General features: G+C 42.7%; 3 protein-coding genes across 3 annotated transcripts; all 3 read left to right on the plus strand.

Annotated features, from left to right (window-relative positions):
- The first annotated feature begins 529 nt into the window (after positions 1-529).
- Positions 530-4,728, plus strand: LOC149281524 (cathepsin B-like). Its single transcript, XM_089499245.1, has 9 exons — positions 530-655; positions 2,223-2,308; positions 2,598-2,712; positions 2,803-2,921; positions 3,212-3,297; positions 3,618-3,764; positions 4,023-4,139; positions 4,282-4,410; positions 4,652-4,728. Exons 1-9 carry the CDS (start codon positions 530-532, stop codon positions 4,726-4,728), a joined length of 1,002 nt encoding a protein of 333 aa, XP_089355371.1.
- Positions 4,729-8,535: 3,807 nt separating this feature from the next.
- Positions 8,536-15,450, plus strand: LOC149281525 (tubulin tyrosine ligase 3-like). The gene is made up of 15 exons (XM_089499238.1): positions 8,536-8,550; positions 9,428-9,607; positions 9,831-9,959; positions 10,190-10,304; positions 10,457-10,537; positions 10,888-11,041; positions 11,286-11,434; positions 11,661-11,904; positions 12,115-12,550; positions 12,698-12,853; positions 13,529-13,646; positions 14,132-14,212; positions 14,547-14,700; positions 14,834-14,982; positions 15,260-15,450. Exons 1-15 carry the CDS (start codon positions 8,536-8,538, stop codon positions 15,448-15,450), a joined length of 2,352 nt encoding a protein of 783 aa, XP_089355364.1.
- A 5,558-nt stretch (positions 15,451-21,008) lies between these two features.
- On the plus strand, positions 21,009-23,357 carry LOC149281526 (cathepsin B-like cysteine proteinase 3). Its single transcript, XM_089499239.1, has 7 exons — positions 21,009-21,281; positions 21,429-21,616; positions 21,880-21,965; positions 22,288-22,434; positions 22,642-22,758; positions 22,904-23,032; positions 23,281-23,357. Exons 1-7 carry the CDS (start codon positions 21,009-21,011, stop codon positions 23,355-23,357), a joined length of 1,017 nt encoding a protein of 338 aa, XP_089355365.1.

The raw sequence follows: 23,357 nt of genomic DNA on the forward strand, positions 1-23,357 counted from the left end.
TCCACCGTTCACATGAGATGACCTAAATAAGATTCTCTTTGTTGGCCATTAAAGGTATCTTTTATGTCAAAAATACATGGACTCGTGTCCACTGGTGAACATTGACCGTCCTTTCTCTGTATGAAACTGAAGTCCTTAGTCTTGTTGGGTGTCTTCGCAAAGATGTATTAAAACAAAGCCATGGGCTTTTTAGAGGGCAGGTGAGTCCAAGCCATCTACTCGCCATGGCCTACTGATCATCTGTTACCAAAATGGTAGACCTTACAATAGCTTTGCCAGGGAAACCTTTTGGTTCCCTCAGGTCCCAATTGTGTCTGATCCCACCACCTCTGCAAGTGTTTCCCCCTCTCCGGGGCAGATCTATAGATAATGTTCAAGGATAGCCTTGATAAGTTGATCATTGACCTTTGTAGACACCTGGTTCATCTTTCATCTAAAGCTTGTTTGAGCAGAACGTCAAAGTTAACATAAAAGGTGTTACAATATGGATACTTTTTTTTTTTCTTTCCCACAGGGGGAAATATTCATCATGTGGAGACCGGTAGCCCTGCTCTGTTTCCTGGCCACCCTGGCCAGCACTCGCAATGTCCCCCACTTTGCCCCTTTATCTCATGAAATGGTTAATTTCATCAACAAGATCAACACCACGTGGACGGTAAGACGGGAAACGCGTTCCTTGGCTTAAAGGCTCGGTTATTAAATGGAATATGAATAGATGAGGGTTTCTGCATGGACCGGTGTCTTTAACCCTTTCTCCAGTGAGTCACAGCGCCCCCTTCTGGTCAAGAATCTCAGAATGTTAATATTGGGTAGTTTAGGGTCTAACACCCTTATAGGATGCAGAAAATCCCTGTTATATAGAACTAGGAATTCTCTCCAAGATATCGGGAGAATGACAGAAGCTCTCGCTTCAGTTATAGCAAGGTGCTCTCCACACACAAAGTATCTGACTATGACTGCACCCCACGAAAGGAAGCTATATATATATTTTAAGAAAACTATTGTGATCTCTTGGCCTAATCTGCTAGGCTAACCCCCTGACTCCTTATACTGTGTGTGGCGAACTATAGAATGCCTGTCATAATCTCCCAGCCGGGCACTGGCTAATTAAAGCCCATAGAGGAACTTCTTTAGCATTACTATAAAGAATAACTCGGTCACAATCACCAAACTGGACACTCTGACTAATGAAAGTCTATGGAGGAATGGACTTCATTAGGATTGCCATAAAGCATCAGCTCAGTGTGGTGTTTGAGCCGGGAAAGTCACCCAAAATATCACATGACCGCCAGCAACGGCGGCTCCTGGTCTGCGGATAAAAGGCTTGTTTCGTCAATGCCAACCAGCATTGCTGGGGGTGATATATTACAGTATACAGAGCTGGAAGGGGTGCTGTGTTCTGTTATGCTGTGCGGGGGGCTGAGTGTATAAACGGTATGCTGCTCTGGGGCTTATGCTCATAGAAAAAAGTTATGGACTTTGGCTTTAAGGATACACCTGGTTACTTTTGGTAGCCTCTTCTCAAGGCATTACGCACCTCACTTAAACAAGGAATGTATAAGAATCCACTCGGTCATATTCGCTCAGAAGCTGCCCGGCTGAGTGGCACTTAAAGACTGGCCCATCACACATGAGAGCGCCTGATCTGTAGCTGGCTTATGGATTGGATGAGAGCTGCTGCCTGTGGTAGCTGGGGTCCCGACTGGGATGATGAGGGCTCTTACCTCATTACTTAAGGTGGAAGCGTGTCTTCAAAAAAATCAAACAATGACTATTCTATTAACCAAACAGCCCCATCTTATGGTATTTACAGGCTAAATGAAGTGGTGTCCAACAAATCCACCTTGTGCTTATACCATGGGAGCAATCATTTTAACTGGGAAACACCCAGATCCTCGAACCTTTTCAAGCTCTTGTAGAAGCAAAGCTTCTAGTATCTAAGGAGGCTTTTTCCGTGTGACTTTAGAGAATTTGCAGGCATTGAGCTGATGAGTTCTACTCACGGTTCTATAGTCATGGTTGAAAAGGTGTATTCTTGATGGTATTACCTGTAGCCATCTGATGCACTTAGGGAAGTCACCTCTAGAGTCCCCCAAGGCTAAGGTTTCTTTGTTGCCCAAGGCAATTCAATAAGCCACTTCTAACAGTTAAATAAATCTGCCCCAACTTCTGCCCTTGAAGGACTTTAACAGGAACTCGCCCATTTAACTTCTTTCTTCCAGGCCGGGCATAACTTTATTAATGGAGATGTGAGCTACGTGAAGAAACTCTGCGGAACTTTTTTAGGAGGTCCCAAGCTCAAAACGAGGTAGGATATGTGACATCACCCTGCTGACTTCATGTCTGTTCGGTGGAAGTTGATCCGTTCTGGCATTTTTTGTAAGTAGTAGGGATAAGCGTTAGGGTTTCAGAACAAGAAATTGAATGTTAGATTAGTTGCCTTTGCCAGATATCACTGCTTCTCTGGGGCAAAATGGAATGGTCAGTTGGGTTGATCAGAACTTACAGATGGACCTTTAGCATTTTTATATTGCTTGGAGTTGACTTTTTGAAGACCTTGGCAGTTTGTAAATCCTATTCACATCTGCTTCTGAAAGGTACTCCTTTGCTGGAATGATGAAGCTGCCAGAAAGCTTTGACTCCCGGGAAGCTTGGCCAAACTGTCCGACGATCAAGGAAATCCGAGATCAAGGCTCTTGTGGGTCCTGCTGGGTATGTCAAAACATTCTGCGGGTTTCTCAATCGCTTCATTAGTGAAGGTCATCGGGAACGTGGCATCTAAATAAATGCTCCTGCTTTCAGGCGTTTGGGGCGGTGGAAGCGATTTCTGACCGCGCCTGTGTCCACTCCGGTGGAAAAGTAAATATTGAGGTGTCGGCAGAAGACCTCCTATCCTGCTGTGGCTCAGAGTGTGGAATGGGGTAAGAAAAGGTTTTATTGGTAATACTATGGACTGTGCCATTGGATTAGAGGAGCAGCTATTGATTTATATTGTGCTGTATAATGGTTTATAATCCTGGCTTCTATCTTTATTTAGAAAGCATTAACCTTCTGCCCCTAGTAAGACCGCCTTGCCGATTATAAGTCTGACATTAACCGGGGAACTCAATAGGGGCAAATACATGGGGGCTGAAGCAGAAGTGTATGTTACGCAGTTTGTGTACAGTGTGGCTGCGTTTACATTTTGATGTTGGAAATGTTTCTTCCTTAGATGTAATGGGGGATACCCCAGCGGTGCGTGGCAGTACTGGACTGAAGATGGTCTTGTTTCTGGGGGCTTGTACGACTCCCATGTTGGTAGGTAAACCCAATGCGCTCTGATATGTCACGTGGCAATTCCCCACCCGCTGTTACATGGGATCACGCATCGAAACGTTGTTTAGCGAGTACATGTGGATTCGCACTCGCTAAAGACTACTAGGCTAGTCCGGAAAGGCTCAACACTTAATCGGCACTTGGTCTTGCCTTCAAGAACCATATGCCTATCCCATGCACGTCTAAATCCCCCACACTGAATTAACCTCGACCACTTCTGCTGGGAGGCTGCGCCACTCTACCACCCTCCCAGTAAAGTGAAATCCTTTACATGTCTGTTTCCATTCTTGTTCTTTGCGCAGGCTGCAGGCCTTACTCTATCCCTCCCTGCGAGCATCACGTCAATGGCTCCCGTCCTGCCTGCAAAGGAGAGGAGGGCGAGACTCCAAAATGTGTGCGGAAGTGTGAAGATGGTTACTCTCCGTCCTACAAGAGCGACAAGCACTTCGGTGAGTGATTGACTGGGGCTGGGCGTCAACAGGGTTTAACTATAGATAATGCCTATAACCCAATCTAACTGGAAGTAGCAGTAATGAAGCTCAGAGTCCAACTGGAGGACCTCTATGGTCACTGTCCCAGACCCCCCCTCAAGAGTTTTACTGGGGGTTTGCTCCTGATGCAAGGCTAGGGTTACATTATGACGCTTGTCACTTGTAACACTTCTGTCACGGTGTTAACCAGATGTGGTAAATCGACTTGGCTTGCAGGTGTCGACTCCTACAGCGTCCCAAGCAGTCAGGAAGAGATCATGGCAGAGATCTACAAGAATGGGCCTGTGGAAGGAGCGTTCCTGGTCTACGCGGACTTCCCGCTGTACAAATCAGGTGAGTTTCAACTCCTCTTCTTGTCTCAAGCAAAACATATTCATTTTGTTTTAAAGACCACTTTTATTCTAAAGCTCTATGGCTACTATCTGTATATAAAAGTGGTTTCTTCCTCCCCACTCGTTTCCTTGCCTTCTCCCAGGTGTATACCGCCACGTGACAGGAGAGGAGCTCGGTGGACATGCTATTAAGATCCTGGGCTGGGGTGTAGAGGACGGCACCCCCTACTGGCTGTGTGCAAACTCCTGGAACACAGACTGGGGTGCCAATGGTATGTATCGATCGCCACTCTCCATATTCCTAGGCAAACTGATGCAGGAGGAATTGGGGAGTCATTGAATATTCTAGCCCCTGTTTCTAATGAAGATCTAATACAATATCTTGGTGAAAAAGGACCATTGCGACAGCGTTAGTCTATTTTTTTTCCCCCCATACGAGGAAGTGTTTGCCCTTTGCTTTCTTCTACCACCCCCCTGGGAGATCTCTTATCTGTACTCCATGCTGTCTTGCAGGCTTCTTCAAGATACTTCGTGGGGAAGACCACTGTGGAATAGAGTCTGAAGTCGTTGCTGGAGTTCCCAAAAACTAAACCACTCGGGCTGGACTTAAGTTTTCCTGGCTGGCTTTATTTTATTTTAATTTTTTTTTTTTAAGAAAACTTACATTATAGAATATGGTTTTAATTGATGGATTATTTTATTGCTCAATCAGATAATTAGATTATATATACTTTTTTGCCCAGGGAAAGTTATGACTACATCTACTGCTGGGGTCGGTTTGGGGATGTCTGCTTATGAGTGTAGCTGAGGCTGGCTAGCGTTCCATAGGCACCCCTAGGTGCCAATACTGAAGGCAGGCAAAGACTGTAGCTTCACCCAGTTCATGCCCTACCAATGCTTGCCCCTGTCTAGAGTGCCTTATTGGAAATTACCCCCCCTGAGGCAGATAAACGGGGAATGCTCTAAAAATTGGCACAAGGACTCAATTTCTTAGAGCATCCGGCCCTTTCTTGCAAAGCCACGTTAAAAAGTTCAGGGATATTGTGTGTTTTCCGTCTTAAATTGATTTTTTTTTTTTAAAGGTTTTTTTAATAAAACATTTATGTGTTTTTTTTTTTTTCTCCAATGAGGAATTATAAAGCTGCTTTAGGAATTTTTTTATGTACATTGGATTTTTGGTTTGAGAGCCAGGTCCCGTCTAGCTTTTTATCTGAAATATTCTGCGCAAATCTCACGTGGACTGTGGAACCTACTAAACTTGGATGTTGTACAGGCTGGCTTTTATTCTTAAATCCTAAGGAGATGCTACTGGTCTTAATGCAGACATTTAAATCCCGGTTCTGAAGGCTTGTAGCTTCTATTATGTTGTAGATAATGGTACATAACGGCTGCCACATCTGTATGTTCATGGTTTGCGTGTGATCACCAATTTTGTTTTGGATGGTGTCTTAGGTATTTTTATCAATTTGGAATGTTGAAATGTCTTATTTGCCAATAAAATGCCTTGTCTTCCTGTATCGTTTCATTTTTCTTTGCGTTATATACACACCTGCTGTTATCGAAATTAACCCAGCCACAGAAAACATACATAAATACATACAATCAGACGAGCTGCTATGCTATCTGGGATAGAAAACACTTGGCTCTACGCAGTTTTTGAGACAATCTTGGAGACCGTGATGATTATGGTGGAAATGTTACCTCTTCTGGTACGGCTCCCTACTAGTGGCTATCAATCCTATTGTATGCTTATTTCAGTCACTTGTGATGTCACCTATCAGTTTACACCTGCGTCTCAGAGGACTCCTACAGAGCCCTGTGATCACAACTTGAAGCTCCATGACCGCTCTGCCCTAAGGACCCAATCTCTACTGACCTGCATCTCCATTGAATGTCAAGAGTGCTGTCAAATACAATATGCTGTTGAATTTTGGTCCCACCCCAGATTTGTTAAAGACCCACTTACAAGATTCATTAGGGATTGTGTGACAAAATAAAACTTATCTGGACCTTCTCTGTAGGTTTTCATAGGAGCATCTCTCGTATGATGGTCTTTCTCTTCAGAATAGATGGACTCGGAGTCAAACCTCTTAGAATTGGTCTTTTCCCGAAAGTATGCTTGTTCCCCAGAATGTCTCTGTCCCAGGGAATTTGTATCATCCCAAGATACTTTGTTTTATAAGCAGTTCTGGCCACCTGTAGACTTTCTCTTAATTCTGGGTCCAGGATGAAGTTCCATAAACAATGGTGAGTTTCTGCTCATGGATTTTGAACGAAGGAAGCCCGTATCTACTGGAGACTTTAATGTGAAGCAGTCAAATAAGTGTGCGGCCAAATTAATAAATATACATGTAAAACTTTAATAACTATAAATTAACCAATGATTAGCCTGCCTCTGCCGTGTAAAGATTTCCTTTCTATGCTGGCTTATCTGAAGGCTACCTTAGTGCAGACGTTCTGAAAACACGAAGATTCGCTTCGCAGGACGCTCCCTCTTCTGGTTTTGTCTGTGACTCCTTTCCTGCCCCCGTAAATATGGTTAAGGGGGTTATAATACCGTCTGGAGCGTTCCAGTTCTAGCAGATTTGTTTTGTAATTGAACAAAAAAAGTTCTAGAAAGCTAACATAGTGATCCTACTGAATAGCCAAAGCCTTGCTAATACACGGTCGTCGTAGGGTGTGCCGATCTATTTTCGAGGGGGCTTTATGTAACATTTTAGCCACAGGGCCCCACTTGAATTTGATCTGCCCCAACCTTCACCATAACTCACTACACCTTCCTGATTTCAGTAGGCATAAGACTTGTACACGAGGTCCAACATGGATTTTAGATAAAGTTTTTGTATCATTTTTACTAATTTGTTCTTTGGGCAACTAAATTTGTTTCTAGCCCTTTCATTTAGAACTAATAACATTCAAGGCCACTCACCTTCTCCAGCCATACAAGGAACACTTACTTTAATGAGAAGGGGGTGGATATGTGGAACAGCCTCTAAGAGAAGAACTTTGAAGTCCACAGGACCCCCCTAAGATTTCTATTTCATGTAATGTATGGAGGATGTACAGTACCGTAGGGGTGGTGGATATGTGGAACGCTGCCAAAAATGTAAACAGCAGGCAAGCGAATGAACAAATATAACAAATTTTCAGCGGTTTTGCAATTCTTTTTCTTTAGGTTCGTCTAGGATCGCTGTTGTTTTTTTGAAGTTTTGTATGAATGTAGAAGAAGTCTTTAATAAGACATTTACTCAATGAAGACCCAAGCCTTGTGTTAACCTGAAGCCATTATACGTCGTTGGTGGTGTTTAATGCTACTAACCTCCCGTCCCCATCTTTTTTCTGTACCCCCCCTCCAAATTATCTCCTAAAAAAATAAAAACCTTTGATTTGGAAGAAAAGTCATTATGATTTTTTGGTTTATATGGCGCCGTCATGTTGTGCAGTGCTGTACAATGGGTCAGCACGACATAACAAATACGACATAATCATTTCCACCCAGAAAAATGAAAGATAAGGGACCTGCTCAAACAGGCTTACAATCTAGACGCAGTTGGGGAATATTATAGACAAAAACTTTCACTGATAATAATTTATACACTTTGGTTCACTTTGGGAAGAAAGGCTGGAAAATCCAAGACAATATTTATCCGTCGTCATCGATATTTATTATGCATTTACGTATAAATACACATTTATTGGTAGCATGGGCTTGGAATAATTTTTTCACTACGTTCCTAGGGGTATCCATGAGGTGCAGTGAACCCACAGGCAGTAAGACAAGGGGTATAATACTGCTGCATTCAATAGGGCAGGGGTACAATTAAGGGGTATAATAAATAAAAGACAGTAGGAAAGGGGGCACACTAAGGGGGTAGAATAGGCTGTAAGTGAAGGGTACAGTCTGGGGGTACAATCAGTGCACAGATAGTTCCTCCTCAAACCTGCATTATATCTTCACATATCTGCACATCGCGCTGGCACTGCAGGGGTTAAACATCCTGGGAAATGTCCACAAGAAACTGCAGGTGAAATGCTGCTGCCCGTGATGTCACAATGGTCCTGGTTTACCTCAGACTGCAGAGGCAATGTTGCTGATGCAAGAAGAATGTTGCTGTCTGTGATGTCACAATGCACACAAGCCACAATAAAAGGGGCGGCATTCCGCAGAGCCGCCAGTGTCAGTTACAAACTGAACGCGATTGGATAGTGTCTAGTGTTTGTGCAAACAGCTAGTGATCCCCCGAACTTGGGCCAAGCCTGAGTCCGGAACTACCCGTCATACCCACGCAGGTGGGTGTTTTTACCCTGTATCCCGGTGGATTGTGTGTCTCTTTCTAAAAGAACACATATTTGGAGCGTCCAACATACTCCCATTACCGGTTGAGACAGCCGCCACCATGGTGGTGCAGAAGGTACCGTTCACTTTTATTATTTCAAATAATCTATACATTCAATAGTGAAACATTAACCCCTCTCCTCCCTCTGTTTTTCTATTTTATTAATCATCAGGATTTTTTTTGTTTGTTTTAATTTGCTTTCAATTGTTTTTCCCCCAGATTTCTTCTGAATCGCAGAGAGGAAGGGGGAATCCCACTGGGAAAGGAATACCCGTAACAGGTAGGATTCATTTCTATTCACATGATCTGTACTGTATTTACTAAATACTTTACTACCGCTATACATAATAAATACTTATCTACGGATATATTTACACCGACGCGTATACTCATATACAGAATTATTCCACGGAGTGTCATTTAAAAGGCAAAATAGAAATAATTTTATTGTTTTTTGTTTCTCTAGAGATAATAACATCTTCTTCTAATGGGCGTCCGTTGAAAGGAACCCTTCCCTCGAGCGTCAATCCGGATCAACTGAAACAGGCCAAGCTCCTGGCGGATAACGCCATGAAGGTCAGCAGAAGTCACTGTAACTGGTTTAGTTAGATGATGTTATATACAGAAAGTCATCTATAGAAACATTTCCATACATTATGAGGCCCAGGGTGTTGCTGTATGATCTGTGTTCTAAATTAGAACTCTAAGGTCTATGATGTCACAAACTGGTTTCCATGGTGATTTCGCCACATTTCATCCCAACAGTACTTTATTTCTGGATTAATTGATATGTTTCTCGTTTTGTTACAATTTCTAATTTGTTTTGGACTTAAAAAATGTTTCATTTTCATTTATTCTGAGGAAGGCTGATGCTTTTCACATGTATGTAAAATGTAGCGTGTTCAGAGTATGATATTTCAAAGTGCATTAACACCCCCCCCCCTCCGTACAGGAGAGAAAGATCTTCACCATCCACGGCCCGTACCCAGTGATCCGCGCATGTCTTCGGGAGCGAGGATGGGTTGAGCGCGAGCTCCCCAACCTTACAAAGCGTCCCAAGAAAGACAAGGATAAAGGCGTCAGAAGTTGGAACGACGTTGACAGTGATCTGGAGGATTCCCACAAGCTTGCGGTAAATATTTCATTTATATATTAACAGAAATGACAGATTCTTATCTCTACTTTAATCATCTTTGGGGCCCTTTTAAAGACTGAAGGCGGATAAGAATAACTGTATCCGTTATACATTCCCTCTTGTTGTGGCTTTGAGTTCTTTGGGTGCTTTGAATAACCTTTGGTAATATATATGTATATATATGTATGTAACCCGTGGCGTGTTTTTCCTCCCCATGTAGTCATGGCTTGTCCGCGACGAAGACCCCAGTTTTTTGTGGACAGTCAGACGCGACTCGGTGGAGAGTCGTTACCAACAAAAGGATCAGATGATGAACCACTACGCACACGCCGCCGCGATCACAACCAAGGTGAGCCACGCCGGGGAGCTGCCCTGCCCCCACTATATTATTCCTAAATAACCTGTAGGTAATTGTTTGCCCCCCTTGTTCCGGAAACACTCCCTACACAGAAAGATCTGGCGGCTGCTTATTTTTGGGGTGAAACACGCTGAATGTATCTATCTCTGCTCACTCGACTGAGCTAATAATTTAGTCTGGGATGAGAAATGAGAAAATAAAATGAATGACTTTTCTTCTAGGTCGGCTTGTGCGTGAATTTAAGAAATCTACATTGGTTCGCTGCCGCTGATCCCGACGCCTTTTTCCCCCGTTGTTACCGACTCGGGGATGCCGACGAGAAACAAGCATTTATGGGTAAGAATACTTATCGTGATAACCGTGTCTTCTCTGAATTATGATACGTGGGTCAGATCTGGATGTAATTCTAGAGCACCGATACATCGTGTAGATCACAGCCGCGTATATTGCTATTCATTTGTGAAAATCTATTTTTTTTCCCCCATTAGACGACTTTTGGATAACTGCTGCCCAGAGTATCCTAAAGCTGGTTTCAGGAGGTCACCACAGGAGCGCCATCAGTCTGACCGGTAAGTGGGGTTTAATAAAATGTATGTTTGGTGGTATTTGATATTTACAATCATACGATACACCACATCCCAATGAACAGCGGGGTATCAGGGCGACTGATTACCCGCTAGGATGATCCGTCCCTGGCCATCGTAATAAGTTGGACCTTTTATTAGACCAGCATAGCAAAAAAAGTAGTTATAAAAGCTTTCTGGACCTCAGTGGTCTCTTCTTCAATCCACGTGAAAAAGAGAGCACTAATGCGTCGAGAGTCTTTTGATTTTAATGGAATATCTAGAACTATTATACTGATGAAAATGCAAAAAGCTGCAATTAATTAATGTAATTTTGCATTCCTTCTTCTACCCAGAAAACCGCGTCCCGGCTCAGGTTATCGTCACTGCCCTGCAGGCCTGCGAATCGTATCTCGCTACATTGGAACATCGAGATATCGATACAGAGACTCCCGCCGTCACCGAAGCATCGCGGAACGAGTTTTTACGCAGCTACTATCATATCATCCAGTAAGTGACGCCGCACGGCGCCGATCTATTACCTATTATCATAACCATAATAACATAACGAGCGAACATGTATTATCATAACCATAATAACATAATGAGCGAACATGTATTATCATAACCATAATAACATAACGAGCGAACATGTATTATCATAACCATAATAACATAACGAGCGAACATGTAGAGTTAAGACCTGATTCTTGTTTGTTTGTTGACTATGAGCTGTACCCTTTTATTGTTGCAGTGATGGGGCTGCGATTGAAGACTCGGATCTGTTTGTGATTCGGTGCAACGATGTGCTGCAGAAGTTAAAAGCAGTGAATCCGCAGCTGGACATTGATGGCGTCCGAAACATCTGGATCGTGAAACCAGCAGCAAAATCCCGTGGCAGAGGTGAGAAGGTTCAGATTTTACTGATACAGAGACAGAGCCTCAGCTATTGCTGAATTATATCCATAAAAAGGGGGAAAAAGTACCGAAATTCTACGTCCTTCTAGACCGGGGAATTAATTAATGGCCCCCATGGTTTTATGATAGCTCCCCATATAATTGCATCTTTGAAGCCGTGCATGTTTTCCATCTGTGATGATTCTAAAGTCTACTGTTTGTCCCTGCGTAGGTATTGTCTGTATGGATCACTTAGAAGACATTTTGGAGCTGGATCAAGGTGATTCAATGACTGCGAAAGAGGAGAAATGGATCATCCAGAAATACATCGAGAGGCCGCTGCTCATTCACGGCACAAAGTTCGATGTGCGCCAGTGGTTTCTGGTGACCGACTGGAACCCTTTAACAATCTGGTTCTACAAAAAGTGTTACATTCGCTTCTCATCGCAGACATTCTCCCTGGAAAATCTCGACAGGTAAGTTAGCGATGGAATCAACGTTATTTAAGTATTTTATTAACGTATAGTTTCCTTTAAAATAGAGCATTTAAGGCATTTTGCTGTGAATGTTAGAGAAAGGTCGTTTCCAACGTCCCGTAACATACAGCCTAAACCTAAACATGTGTTTTTTCATTGACTTGAGCCTAAAAGCTAAATACCATCAAATGTCTTCTCTTGTTACTACAGCTCCATACACCTCTGCAATAACTCCATACAAAAGAACTACGAGAACTCGAGGAGCCGCCACCCGCAGATACCTGCGAGCAACATGTGGTCCTCCTACGAGTTTCAGAAATATCTGGAGAAAACGGGAGAAGGTCGCGCCTACAAGGAGGTGATTGTGCCAGGGATGAAATCTGCCATCATCCATGCTATTCAAAGTTCCCAGGATCTGGTGGAGCATCGGAAGAACAGCTTTGAGTTATATGGGGCAGATTTCATGTTTGGAGAGGACTTCAAACCCTGGTTAATTGAGATTAACGCCAGTCCAACCATGGAACCATCAACGGCAGTGACCACCAGGCTTTGTCCTGCTGTTCAGGAGGACACTCTGAAGGTGGTGTTAGATCGGAGACGTGATCCAAAAGCGGATGTGGGGTCATTCGAGCTCATCTATAAACAGGTATTGCCCTAACTGAGTATCCTTTCTATGTTTTGGTAACCCAACACTTGGTCTGTGGGTTAATGTGCTTTACAGGACAAACATGTTTTACAACACAAACCCCTTTAACATTCTTTAACCATGTTTTGCTGTGTTTTGTTCTTGTAGGCTCCTGTAGATGTTCCCCATTACAAAGGAAGAAATGTACATGTGGTTGGATCCGCTATTAAGATGCCACGTCCCCCTCCTCAGAGACCTTCCCGTGGCGGCGTTAATGTGGGGATTGCTCAGAGGATAAGACAGAGTTCTCCAGCGATGGTGCAGGCAAGAGTCCCAACAGCTCCTTCTCAGGCCAGGCAAGAACCTCGAATTAGGTCAACGTCAACTGGGTCATCGAACAGGCCAAAGACATCGGTACTCGGGAGAGAAAACAAAACATTAACTCCGACGCCACCTAAAACACCTAGAATGGACCGTAAACATGAGACAGGACAGGTATACGGTGGTAGATTATACAGGAGAGGAGTATCTGCCTCCCATGGTCATTTACCAATTGACCTTAAACTGCCCCAGTCTGAGAAGCCGCTACGCCTGCATCATTCCACCGGACTCAGAGATAGAGGCTGCATGGATGCAAAGAACCCCCGCCTTAACTCTAATGTCTTACCGATCCTTGACAAAAGGGCAACAACAGGTAAGAAGACAGTAGCTTCCGTTATTTGATGCATTTGTATCTAGAAGGCTATTCAAGACGTGTTAGAGAATGCTTTTCAATAGTTCAAGTTTCTTTAAAAGAATGAAGTGCTTTCCTAGAAAACGCTTCCTAGTTGCTACCCCATCGTAACACTTTTTCACGATCTTCACAAACGTCATGTGAAGTGGTCCTGAAATCTTTGGGGTGTAGAGAACAATTTTAGGGCATAATTGTCAAGTATAACCAAATAAAAGTCACATGACTCAAGCTTTTCCTAAAAACATCCTTATTCCTTTTATCCACAGGTCCCGTTTACCAACAAAAGGGTCCACATCCCCCGAAGATCCCGCGTGCATCAGGTCCGAAAAGTGGCAAGCTACCACCTATATCCACCTCTAAAAAGAGCCACGGACGAACACCAGCGTATGCGCGGAATCCAGTGATCCCCGAATCCCTCTTTCTGTAAATGCCATGTTTCCTGATACTGCGGACAAGTTATCTACCGCAGAAAAAATTAGACTTTCCATCATTCATGTTTTCAGGACAAATACCTTATTTTACAGACTTGAATAACTTACTTGGGATATTTTCATGTCAGATACATTTTTATAATCGCTGCCACACAGGTAACCCTGTTATTGATGCCGGTGCTTTAATATCTTCAATGGCAGAGGGACAAAAAACTCAACAATATATACCTCAGGTTTCTAGAAAATCATTTGTTGACCGGATGTCGACGAGAAACAAGCATTTATGGGTAAGAATACTTATCGTGATAACCGTGTCTTCTCTGAATTATGATACGTGGGTCAGATCTGGATGTAATTCTAGAGCACCGATACATCGTGTAGATCACAGCCACGTATATTGCTATTCATTTGTGAAAATTTCTTTTTTTCCCCCATTAGACGACTTTTGGATAACTGCTGCCCAGAGTATCCTAAAGCTGGTTTCAGGAGGTCACCACAGGAGCGCCATCAGTCTGACCGGTAAGTGGGGTTTAATAAAACGTATGTTTGGTGGTATGTGATATTTACAATCATACGATACACCGCATCCCAATGAACAGCGGGGTATCAGGGCGACTGATTTCCCGCTAGGACGATCCGTCCCTGGTCATCTTTTATTAGACCAGCGTAGAAAAAAAGAAGTTATAAAAGCTTTCTGGAACTCAGTGGTCTCTTCTTCAATCCACGTGAAAAAGAGAGCACTTATGCGTCAAGAGTCTTTTGATTTTAATTGAATATCTAGGACTATTATACTGATGAAAATGCAAAAAGCTGCAATTAATTAATGTAATTTTGCATTCCTTCTTCTACCCAGAAAACCGCGTCCCGGCTCAGGTTATCGTCACTGCCCTGCAGGCCTGCGAATCGTATCTCGCTACATTGGAACATCGAGATATTGATACAGAGACTCCCGCCGTCACCGAAGCATCGCGGAACGAGTTTTTACGCAGCTACTTTCATATCATCCAGTAAGTGACGCCGCACGGCGCCGATCTATTACCTATTATCATAACCATAATAACATAACGAGCGAACATGTAGCGTTAAGACCTGATTCTTGTTTGTTTGTTGACTGTGAGCTGTACCCTTTTATTGTTGCAGTGATGGGGCTGCGATTGAAGACTCGGATCTGTTTGTGATTCGGTGCAACGATGTGCTGCAGAAGTTAAAAGCAGTGAATCCGCAGCTGGACATTGATGGCGTCCGGAACATCTGGATCGTGAAACCAGCAGCAAAATCCCGTGGCAGAGGTGAGAAGGTTCAGATTTTACTGATACAGAGACAGAGCCTCAGCTATTGCTGAATTATATCCATAAAAAGGGGATATACGTCCTTCTAGACCAGGGAATTCATTAACGGCCCCCATGGTTTTAGGATAGCTCCCCATATAATTGCATCTGAAATGGAACCCCTGCGCATTTCACACGTTCGGTTACATTGACCAGTGTCTGCTTCTACTGTTACTTTGAAGCCGTGCATGTTTTCCATCTGTGATGATTCTAAAGTCTACTGTTTGTCCCTGCGTAGGTATTGTCTGTATGGATCACTTAGAAGACATTCTAGAGCTGGATCAAGGTGATTCAATGACTGCGAAAGAGGAGAAATGGGTCATCCAGAAATACATCGAGAGGCCGCTGCTCATTCACGGCACAAAGTCCCGTTTACCAATAAAAGGGTCCGCACGCCCCAAAGAACCCGCATGCATCAGGTCCGAATAGTGGCAAGCTACCACCTATATCCACCTCTAAAAAGAGCCACGGACGAACACCAGCGTATGCGGGGAATCCAGTGATCCCCGAATCCCTCTTTCTGTAAATGCCATGTTTCCTGATACTGCGGACAAGTCATCTACCGCAGAATAAATTAGACTTTCCATCATTCATGTTTTCAGGACAAATACCTTATTTTACGGACTTGAATAACTTACTTGGGATATTTTCATGTCAGATACATTTTTATTATCGCTGCCATACAGGTAACCCTGTTATTGATGCCGGTGCTTTAATATCTTCAATGGCAGAGGGACAAAAAATTCAACAATATATACCTCAGGTTTCTAGCGAATCATTTTTACAGCCAACATAATGTGAGTAATTAGTGACATAACTTGTAAAATATACATTTTATAAATGTGTTACGGGAATATGGGTAAAAATCAGACACTAATTGTATGGATAAAATGCAAAAACTTTCTTTCATACCCGACGAGGTGCTGTACACAATGCCTAGAGGTGTGAGGATAAATGTAAAGGAAAAAGCTACAAAAGATGTATAGAAATATATAAAAATATATAAATATAAAGATATTAGAATACACTCTACCACATCAAACGAGAAGATTATAAAACGTTGTAAAGATCAAACTCCGTATTTAACCCTTCTGGTTTCAATGTCCCCAATTCAAACACCCTTTTCATTTCTCGTTGTCCCATATTTTTTATGCAGTTACCACCTCGCCAATATCTCTGTACTTCCTCTATAGCATAAAAAATTAAGCCTTCTGGATTTTTATTATGATGGTCTAAAAAATGTTTCGATACTGAATGTTTTTTTTATATTGCGAAGGTGTTCATTTATTCTACGTGACGTACGGCCTACATGTTGAAGTCCACATGGACAAGCTAATAAATATATCACATTAGTAGAATGACATGTTCGTAATATTTTTAGATCATATTTATTTCCATTACTGTGTGATATAAAATTCTCCACAGGAAATTTTCGTTGTTTCGTTACCTTACATGCATTGCAGCATTTACAGCCGTAGAAACCCACTTTTTTTTTTACTATTGTAGAATGTATTTGAGGAGCTTTTTTTTTTGTGTCTCTTATATGACTTTTAGATAATTTTTGTTTTAAATTTGGAGTACACCTAAAAATAATGACATCACCCATAAATAGAATGTGCCAATGTTTTTTTAATAATTTTCATAACTTCTTTTGACTTTAAAAATTAAAATATAAAATAATTGGGGGGGCATTCAAAATTTATTTCTATTCCAATAAATCTAACCTGTTCACATTTTCTATTTGGAGTCTAGTTCTATCAATATAAATCTTCTTTATAACCTTTTTCTAGAAACCTTTGTTTGAAAATTATAGTTTGTTCCTTGTACGCATCTACCTCAGTACAGTTATGTCTTATACGTAGCAAGTGACCTTTTTGGTACCCCTTTCAACCACGGACTGTAGTGGCGACTCTTTTGATCTATAAAATTATTTGCATCAACTTCCTTGAATTACGTTTTTGTTTTAATATTCTATTCCTCTATATATATTTCTAGGTCCAAAAATTTTATATATTGTGTACTATATACGGAATTTAAAATTATGTTCATTCCATTGTTATTTATATTATTTAAGAAAAGATTAAGATCCTCCTCTTTTCCTTTCCAAATGAAAAACAGATCATGAAAATATCTGTAAAAAGAAATTATATTTGCCCTCCACTTGTGTTTGCTGCAAATAAATTGATCTTCCCATTTCGACATGAAACTTGGCCCCCATAGTTGTGCCTTTTTTCTGCAGGAAGTATTTGTTGTCAAACCAAAAGAAAATGATGTTGCAAATTTTTTTTTTGAAATCGTGTATTACATGTATAATAACCATACATGGTCCCTTGCGGGACGCGGCCAGGACTGCCCACTGACGTCAGCAGAAATTACTTAATATATTAATCATTGTTTTTCTATCATTCAAAATAAAATAATTAACCAATTAAACTGGAGGATTTTCACAGTGTCAAATTAAATATATGCTTTATTTAACTTAATTTAACCACTAGAGGTTGGCCAGGATGCCTCCATATGAAGTACCAGCTAAATTAAAAAACTAAAAAACAATGATTAATATATTAAGCCTGCAATACACTCCTCCATCTTCCCCACAACAACTGAAGCCTAAGCAAACCTCCATACTTTGCTAAAAGCCCTCAAAGCCTGCAATACACTCCTCCATCTTCCCCACAACAACTGAAGCCTAAGCAAACCTCCATACTTTGCTAAAAGGTATACAGACTGGACCAAGAGATCTCCATAATTATCTGTTATTTGTTTTCTGTATTGTTATTATAATTTTCCTGTTTCTATACCCTTTTCTGTCTATCTGTGCTTGATAGCCTAGGAATGCCTATACTGGGAATTGCAGCATTTTTTCACTGATTGTTATTAGTTGGTAAAATTTATGTGATGCCTGTCACTACTTAAGTCTGTTATATTTTACTTTCTATCTTTCTGCTCCACTAACCCCTTATCTACTATATCTGCCCTCTTACTGCCCCCGTCCACTTTAACACTATTTAACACTCTCTATTACAGCCCTCAAAGCCTGCAATACACTCCTCCATCTTCCCCACAACAACTGAATTTTTGCCCGCCCTCCCTGCCCCTCTCCCACCCGCCCCAGTGTTGTCCTAATACAGGGGCGTCCAACCTGCGGCCCTCCAGCTGCTGCAGGACTACATCTCCCATCCTCCTCAGCCAGCCCCTTAGCTGAAAGAGCATTATGGGAGATGTAGTCCTGCAACAGCTGGAGGGCCGCAGGTTGGACGCCCCTGTCCTAATATATAGACAGGTAATTACCAGATCTATTTAAACATGCCAGTAGAGGGCACCAACTCTTTGGATCCCTTTAGTACCCACTTGTCCCCATTAAACCATTCCAAATACCATCCCTCTCCATCTCTCTGCCATGACAGCTATCCCAGTACCTCTACACTAATCTTTATATGTAAAACCTGCCTGTGTTTGCTCTGCTACTTCTGTCCCCCACATATTCCTCCCTATTCCTATCACTCGCAACCACCAAACTTAACCAACATGGTCAACCTAACCAATTTTATTCCTATCATCTCCAACCATAAACTCCCTCCAGTCCTTAACTGTTTCCTAACAAAGGCTCTCCTCCTCACTTATCACCTCTTCCTTTTCCCGTCTACAAGATTTCACTCAAGCTGCCCCCATATCTTATACCCCCCACGCTACCTCTCACCCGTCACTGATACCCCCCGCACTACCTCTCACCCTTTTTCTGTGCCTTATACCCCCCACACTACATCTCACCCGTCACTGATACCCCCCGCACTACCTCTCACCCTTTTTCTGTGCCTTATACCCCCCGCACTACCTCTCACCCTTTCTCTGTGCCTTACGTTTGTCACCCCATTCCCTCAAGATTGTAAGCTTGCGAGCAGGGCTCTCTCCACCTAATGTATCGGTTTGTCTTAGTCTGTCAATTCTCGTCTTGTCATACCCCTTGAACTTATGTATTGTATTAAGCGCTGCGTAAATTGTTGGCGCTATATAAATAAAAGATAATAATAATAATAATAATAATTAATGCCCAGGGCAACCGAATGAAAAGAGATGGATCAAATAGCTGCCAACGGTCTTTACAGTTTTGCTAACTGTAGTGTCTTCTGTGTGTAATATTTAACATGGAGAGCAGCAGCCAGCACTACTTGATAGAAGTTACACAGAGCAGTTCTTTATCCAGCTCAGATGCAAAACATAACATTCAAACTGTCAACTGAACTCAAACTTAAAATGGCTGCCGACCATAGAGTTCCCCACAAACAGTCCAGAGTGTCCTTTCTTAAAGCAACAGTATACCACTGAATATGTCACAGGATGGCTAGGCACTTACAGAGAGCTAATTTTCCTGCAGTTTAGGTCCCTCACTCGATTACTGATGTCCCACAGAGTCTTTGGTTTAAGATGATAACGATCTACTGCGCCAACATCCAACAAAGTCTAACACTCACTAAATCTCCATACACCGTTATAAGCAAGCTGTACACTAACACCCACTAACTGTAACAACGTGCACTAACACCCAACACAGTTTAACACTGACACAACCCAAAAACACACCTACTGACACACATACAGTGGCGTCGCTACAGGGGGCAATTGCCCCCCCAGGTTATTCTAAACAGATAAGTTTTTTCAGTGGTATGATTTAATGGTGGAAATTATTAATGCCCCCCCACCCAGTTTGACAGTGGTATCTTGTGTGCCCCCCCTATATATTGTTTCTAGAGTCGCCACGGTCATACTGCATGTGGTATACAATAGAATGGCTCAGTCTCAATCTCCCAGTCAGGCACTCTGACTAATTAAAGCCAATAGATGGACTTCATTTGCATTATTATAAAGAATAACTCACCAAACTGGACTCTCTGATTAATGAAAGTCTATAAAGGAATGGAATTCATGAGCATCGCCATAAAGCATCAGCTCAGTGGGGTGTTTGAGCCGGGAAAGTCACCCAAAATATCACATGACTGACAGCAACGGCAGCTCCGGGTCTGCAGATAAAGGGAGTTTATTGGAACAAAATAAATTTTCGTCAATGCCAATCAGCATTGCTGGGGGTGATATATTACAGTATACAGAGCTGGAAGGGGTGCTATGTTCATTTAAGCTGTGTGGGGGGCTGAGTGTATATACGGTATGCTGCGTGGGGGGCTGAGTATATATACGGCATGCTGCGCTGGGGAGCTGAGTGTATATACAGTATGCTGCGTGGGGGGCTGAGCGTATAAACGGTATGCTGCGCTGGGGGGCTGAGTGTATAAATAGTATTTTAACTTGCTGTTCTCAGTATCAGCTTCTACGGAGTGAAACGCGCAGCGGGCGGATTTTAAACTTTTAGCGGATGGATTTTAAAACTTCTAACGAATTGGAACAAATATTTATTTATCTTATTAGAGTACGGTCTTTTTCTTCCTTCCTATCACGGAGGTCTGGAGATGTGGAAAGCTGTCCTTTGAAACGGAGCCCGGAGTTCCTGTATCATTTACTGGAGACAAAATCCCCGGAAAAGATCTCTTGAGGAGCCTACTTTGATTATGAAGCATGAGAGTGCAATGGTTGTTTGATCAACATATTGTTTTCTGATTTACTGCACCATTATGTGCTTTTTGTTTTTTCTCTTATTTTAAGATATTATACACCAAGATACCGTTGAGAATCAAAACACACACAGGTTGTGTATATATATAATTTTTATTTTTGTCAATAGATACATGCTAAGCGTACTCTATATACAGTATTTTTTTTATTTTTTTTCTGTTTAAATTTCACATTTGCATGTGTATGGGAAATCACATAAATAAGGTGCTGCTGGGAAGGGGAGAGCGCAGAAACAGTCACTTTTTTTTTCTTTGTGACATTAAACTATAATGCGATGGATATGATGATGGTCTTTGTCTTCCTGTTATTTCTTTGACGTTGGATGAGAAGGTCGCGCCTACAGGAAGGTGATTGTGCCAAAGATGAAATCTTCCATCATCCATGCTATTCAAAGTTCCCAGGATCTGGTGGAGCATCGGAAGAACAGCTTTGAGTTATATGGAGCAGATTTCATGTTTGGAGAGAACTTCAAACCCTGGTTAATTGAGATTAACGCCTGTCCAACCATGGAACCATCAACGGCAGTGACCACCAGGCTTTGTCCTGCTGTTCAGGAGGACACTCTGAAGGTGGTGTTAGATCGGAGACGTGATCCAAAAGCGGATGTGGGGTCATTCGAGCTCATCTATAAACAGGTATTGCCCTAACCGAGCATCCTTTCTATATTTTGTTAACCCAACACTTGGTCTGTGGGTTAATGTGCTTTATAGGACAAACATGTTTTACAACACAAACCCCTTTAACATTCTTTAACCATCTTTTGCTGTATTTTGTTCTTGTAGGCTCCTGTAGATGTTCCCCATTACAAAGGAAGAAATGTACATGTGGTTGGATCCGCTATTAAGATGCCACGTCCCCCTCCTCAGAGACCTTCCCGTGGCGGTGTTAATTTGGGGATTGCTCAGAGGATAAGACAGAGTTCTCCAGCGATGGTGCAGGCAAGAGTCCCAACAGCTCCTTCTCAGGCCAGGCAAGAACCTAGAATGAGGTCACCGTCAACTAGGTCATCGAACAGGCCAAAGACATCGGTACTCGGGAGAGAAAACAAAACATTAACTCCGACGCCACCTAAAACACCTAGAATGGACCGTAAACATGAGACAGGACAGGTATACGGTGGTAGATTGTATAGGAGAGCAAATACATGGGGGCTGAAACAGAAGTGTATTTTAATCAGTTTGTATGCAGTGTGGCTGCGTTTACATTTTGATGTTGGAAACGTTTCTTCCTTAGATGTAATGGGGGATACCCCAGCGGTGCGTGGCAGTACTGGACTGAAGATGGCCTTGTTGCTGGAGGCTTGTATGACTCCCATGTAAGTAGATAAACCCAATGCGCTCTGATATGTCACGCGGCAATTCCCCACCCCGCTGTTACATGGGATCACACATCGAAACATTGTTTAGAGAGTACATGTGGATACGCACTCGCTAAAGACTACTAAGCTAGTCCGGAAAGGCTCAACACTTAATCAGCACTTGATCTTGCCTTCAAGAGCCGTATGCCTATCCCATGCACGTCTAAATCCCCACACTGAATTAACCTCGACCACTTCTGCTGGGAGGCTGCGCCACTCTACCACCCTCCCAGTAAAGTGAAATCCTTGCATGTCTGATAATACCATTCTTGTTCTTTGCGCAGGCTGCAGGCCTTACTCTATCCCTCCCTGCGAGCATCACGTCAATGGCTCCCGTCCTGCCTGCAAAGGAGAGGAGGGGGAGACTCCAAAATGTGTGCGGAAGTGTGAAGATGGTTACTCTCCGTCCTACAAGAGTGACAAGCACTTTGGTGAGTGATTGTATTTGAAGCCCTGTTGACTGCCAGCCCCCCTGCCCTATGAGTCCAACTGAAGGACCTCTATGGTCAGACTGTCCCAGACCCCCTCAAGGGTTACATTATGATGGTTATCCATAGTCTGAATAAGCCCTCCTTTCTCCCCTTGTAACACTTCTGTCACGGTGTTAACCAGATGTGGTAAATCGACTTGGCTTGCAGGTGTCGACTCCTACAGCGTCCCAAGCAGTCAGGAAGAGATCATGGCAGAGATCTACAAGAATGGGCCTGTAGAAAGAGCGTTCCTGGTCTACGCGGACTTCCCGCTGTACAAATCAGGTGAGTTTCAACTCCTCTTCTTGTCTCAAGCAAAACATGTTCATTTTGTTTTAAAGACAACTTTTATTCTAAAGCTCTATGGCTACTATCTGTATATAAAAGTGGTTTCTCCTTCCTCCCCACTCGTTTCCTTGCCTTCTCCCAGGTGTATACCGCCACGTGACAGGAGAGGAGCTCGGTGGACATGCTATTAAGATCCTGGGCTGGGGTGTAGAGGATGGCACCCCCTACTGGCTGTGTGCAAACTCCTTGAACACAGACTGGGGTGCCAATGGTACGTATCGATCACCACTCTCCATATTCCTAGGCAAACTGATGCAGGAGGAATTGGGGAGTCATTGAATATTCTAGCCCCTGTTTCTAATGAAGATCTAATAGAACATCTTGGTGAAAAAGGACCATTGTGACAGCGTTAGTCTCCTTTTTTTCCCCATAAGAGGAAGTGTTTGCCCTAGTGTGACTTTGCTTTCTTCTAATACCCCCCCGGGAGATCTCTTATCTGTACTTAATGCTGTCTTGCAGGCTTCTTCAAGATACTTCGTGGGGAAGACCACTGTGGAATAGAGTCTGAAGTCGTTGCTGGAGTTCCCAAAAACTAA

The sequence above is a fragment of the Sceloporus occidentalis genome, unplaced genomic scaffold (genome assembly GCF_023333645.1).
Source record: "Sceloporus occidentalis isolate IW3139 unplaced genomic scaffold, rSceOcc1.0.p SCAF_131, whole genome shotgun sequence".
In the NCBI taxonomy this organism is placed as follows: domain Eukaryota; kingdom Metazoa; phylum Chordata; class Lepidosauria; order Squamata; family Phrynosomatidae; genus Sceloporus; species Sceloporus occidentalis.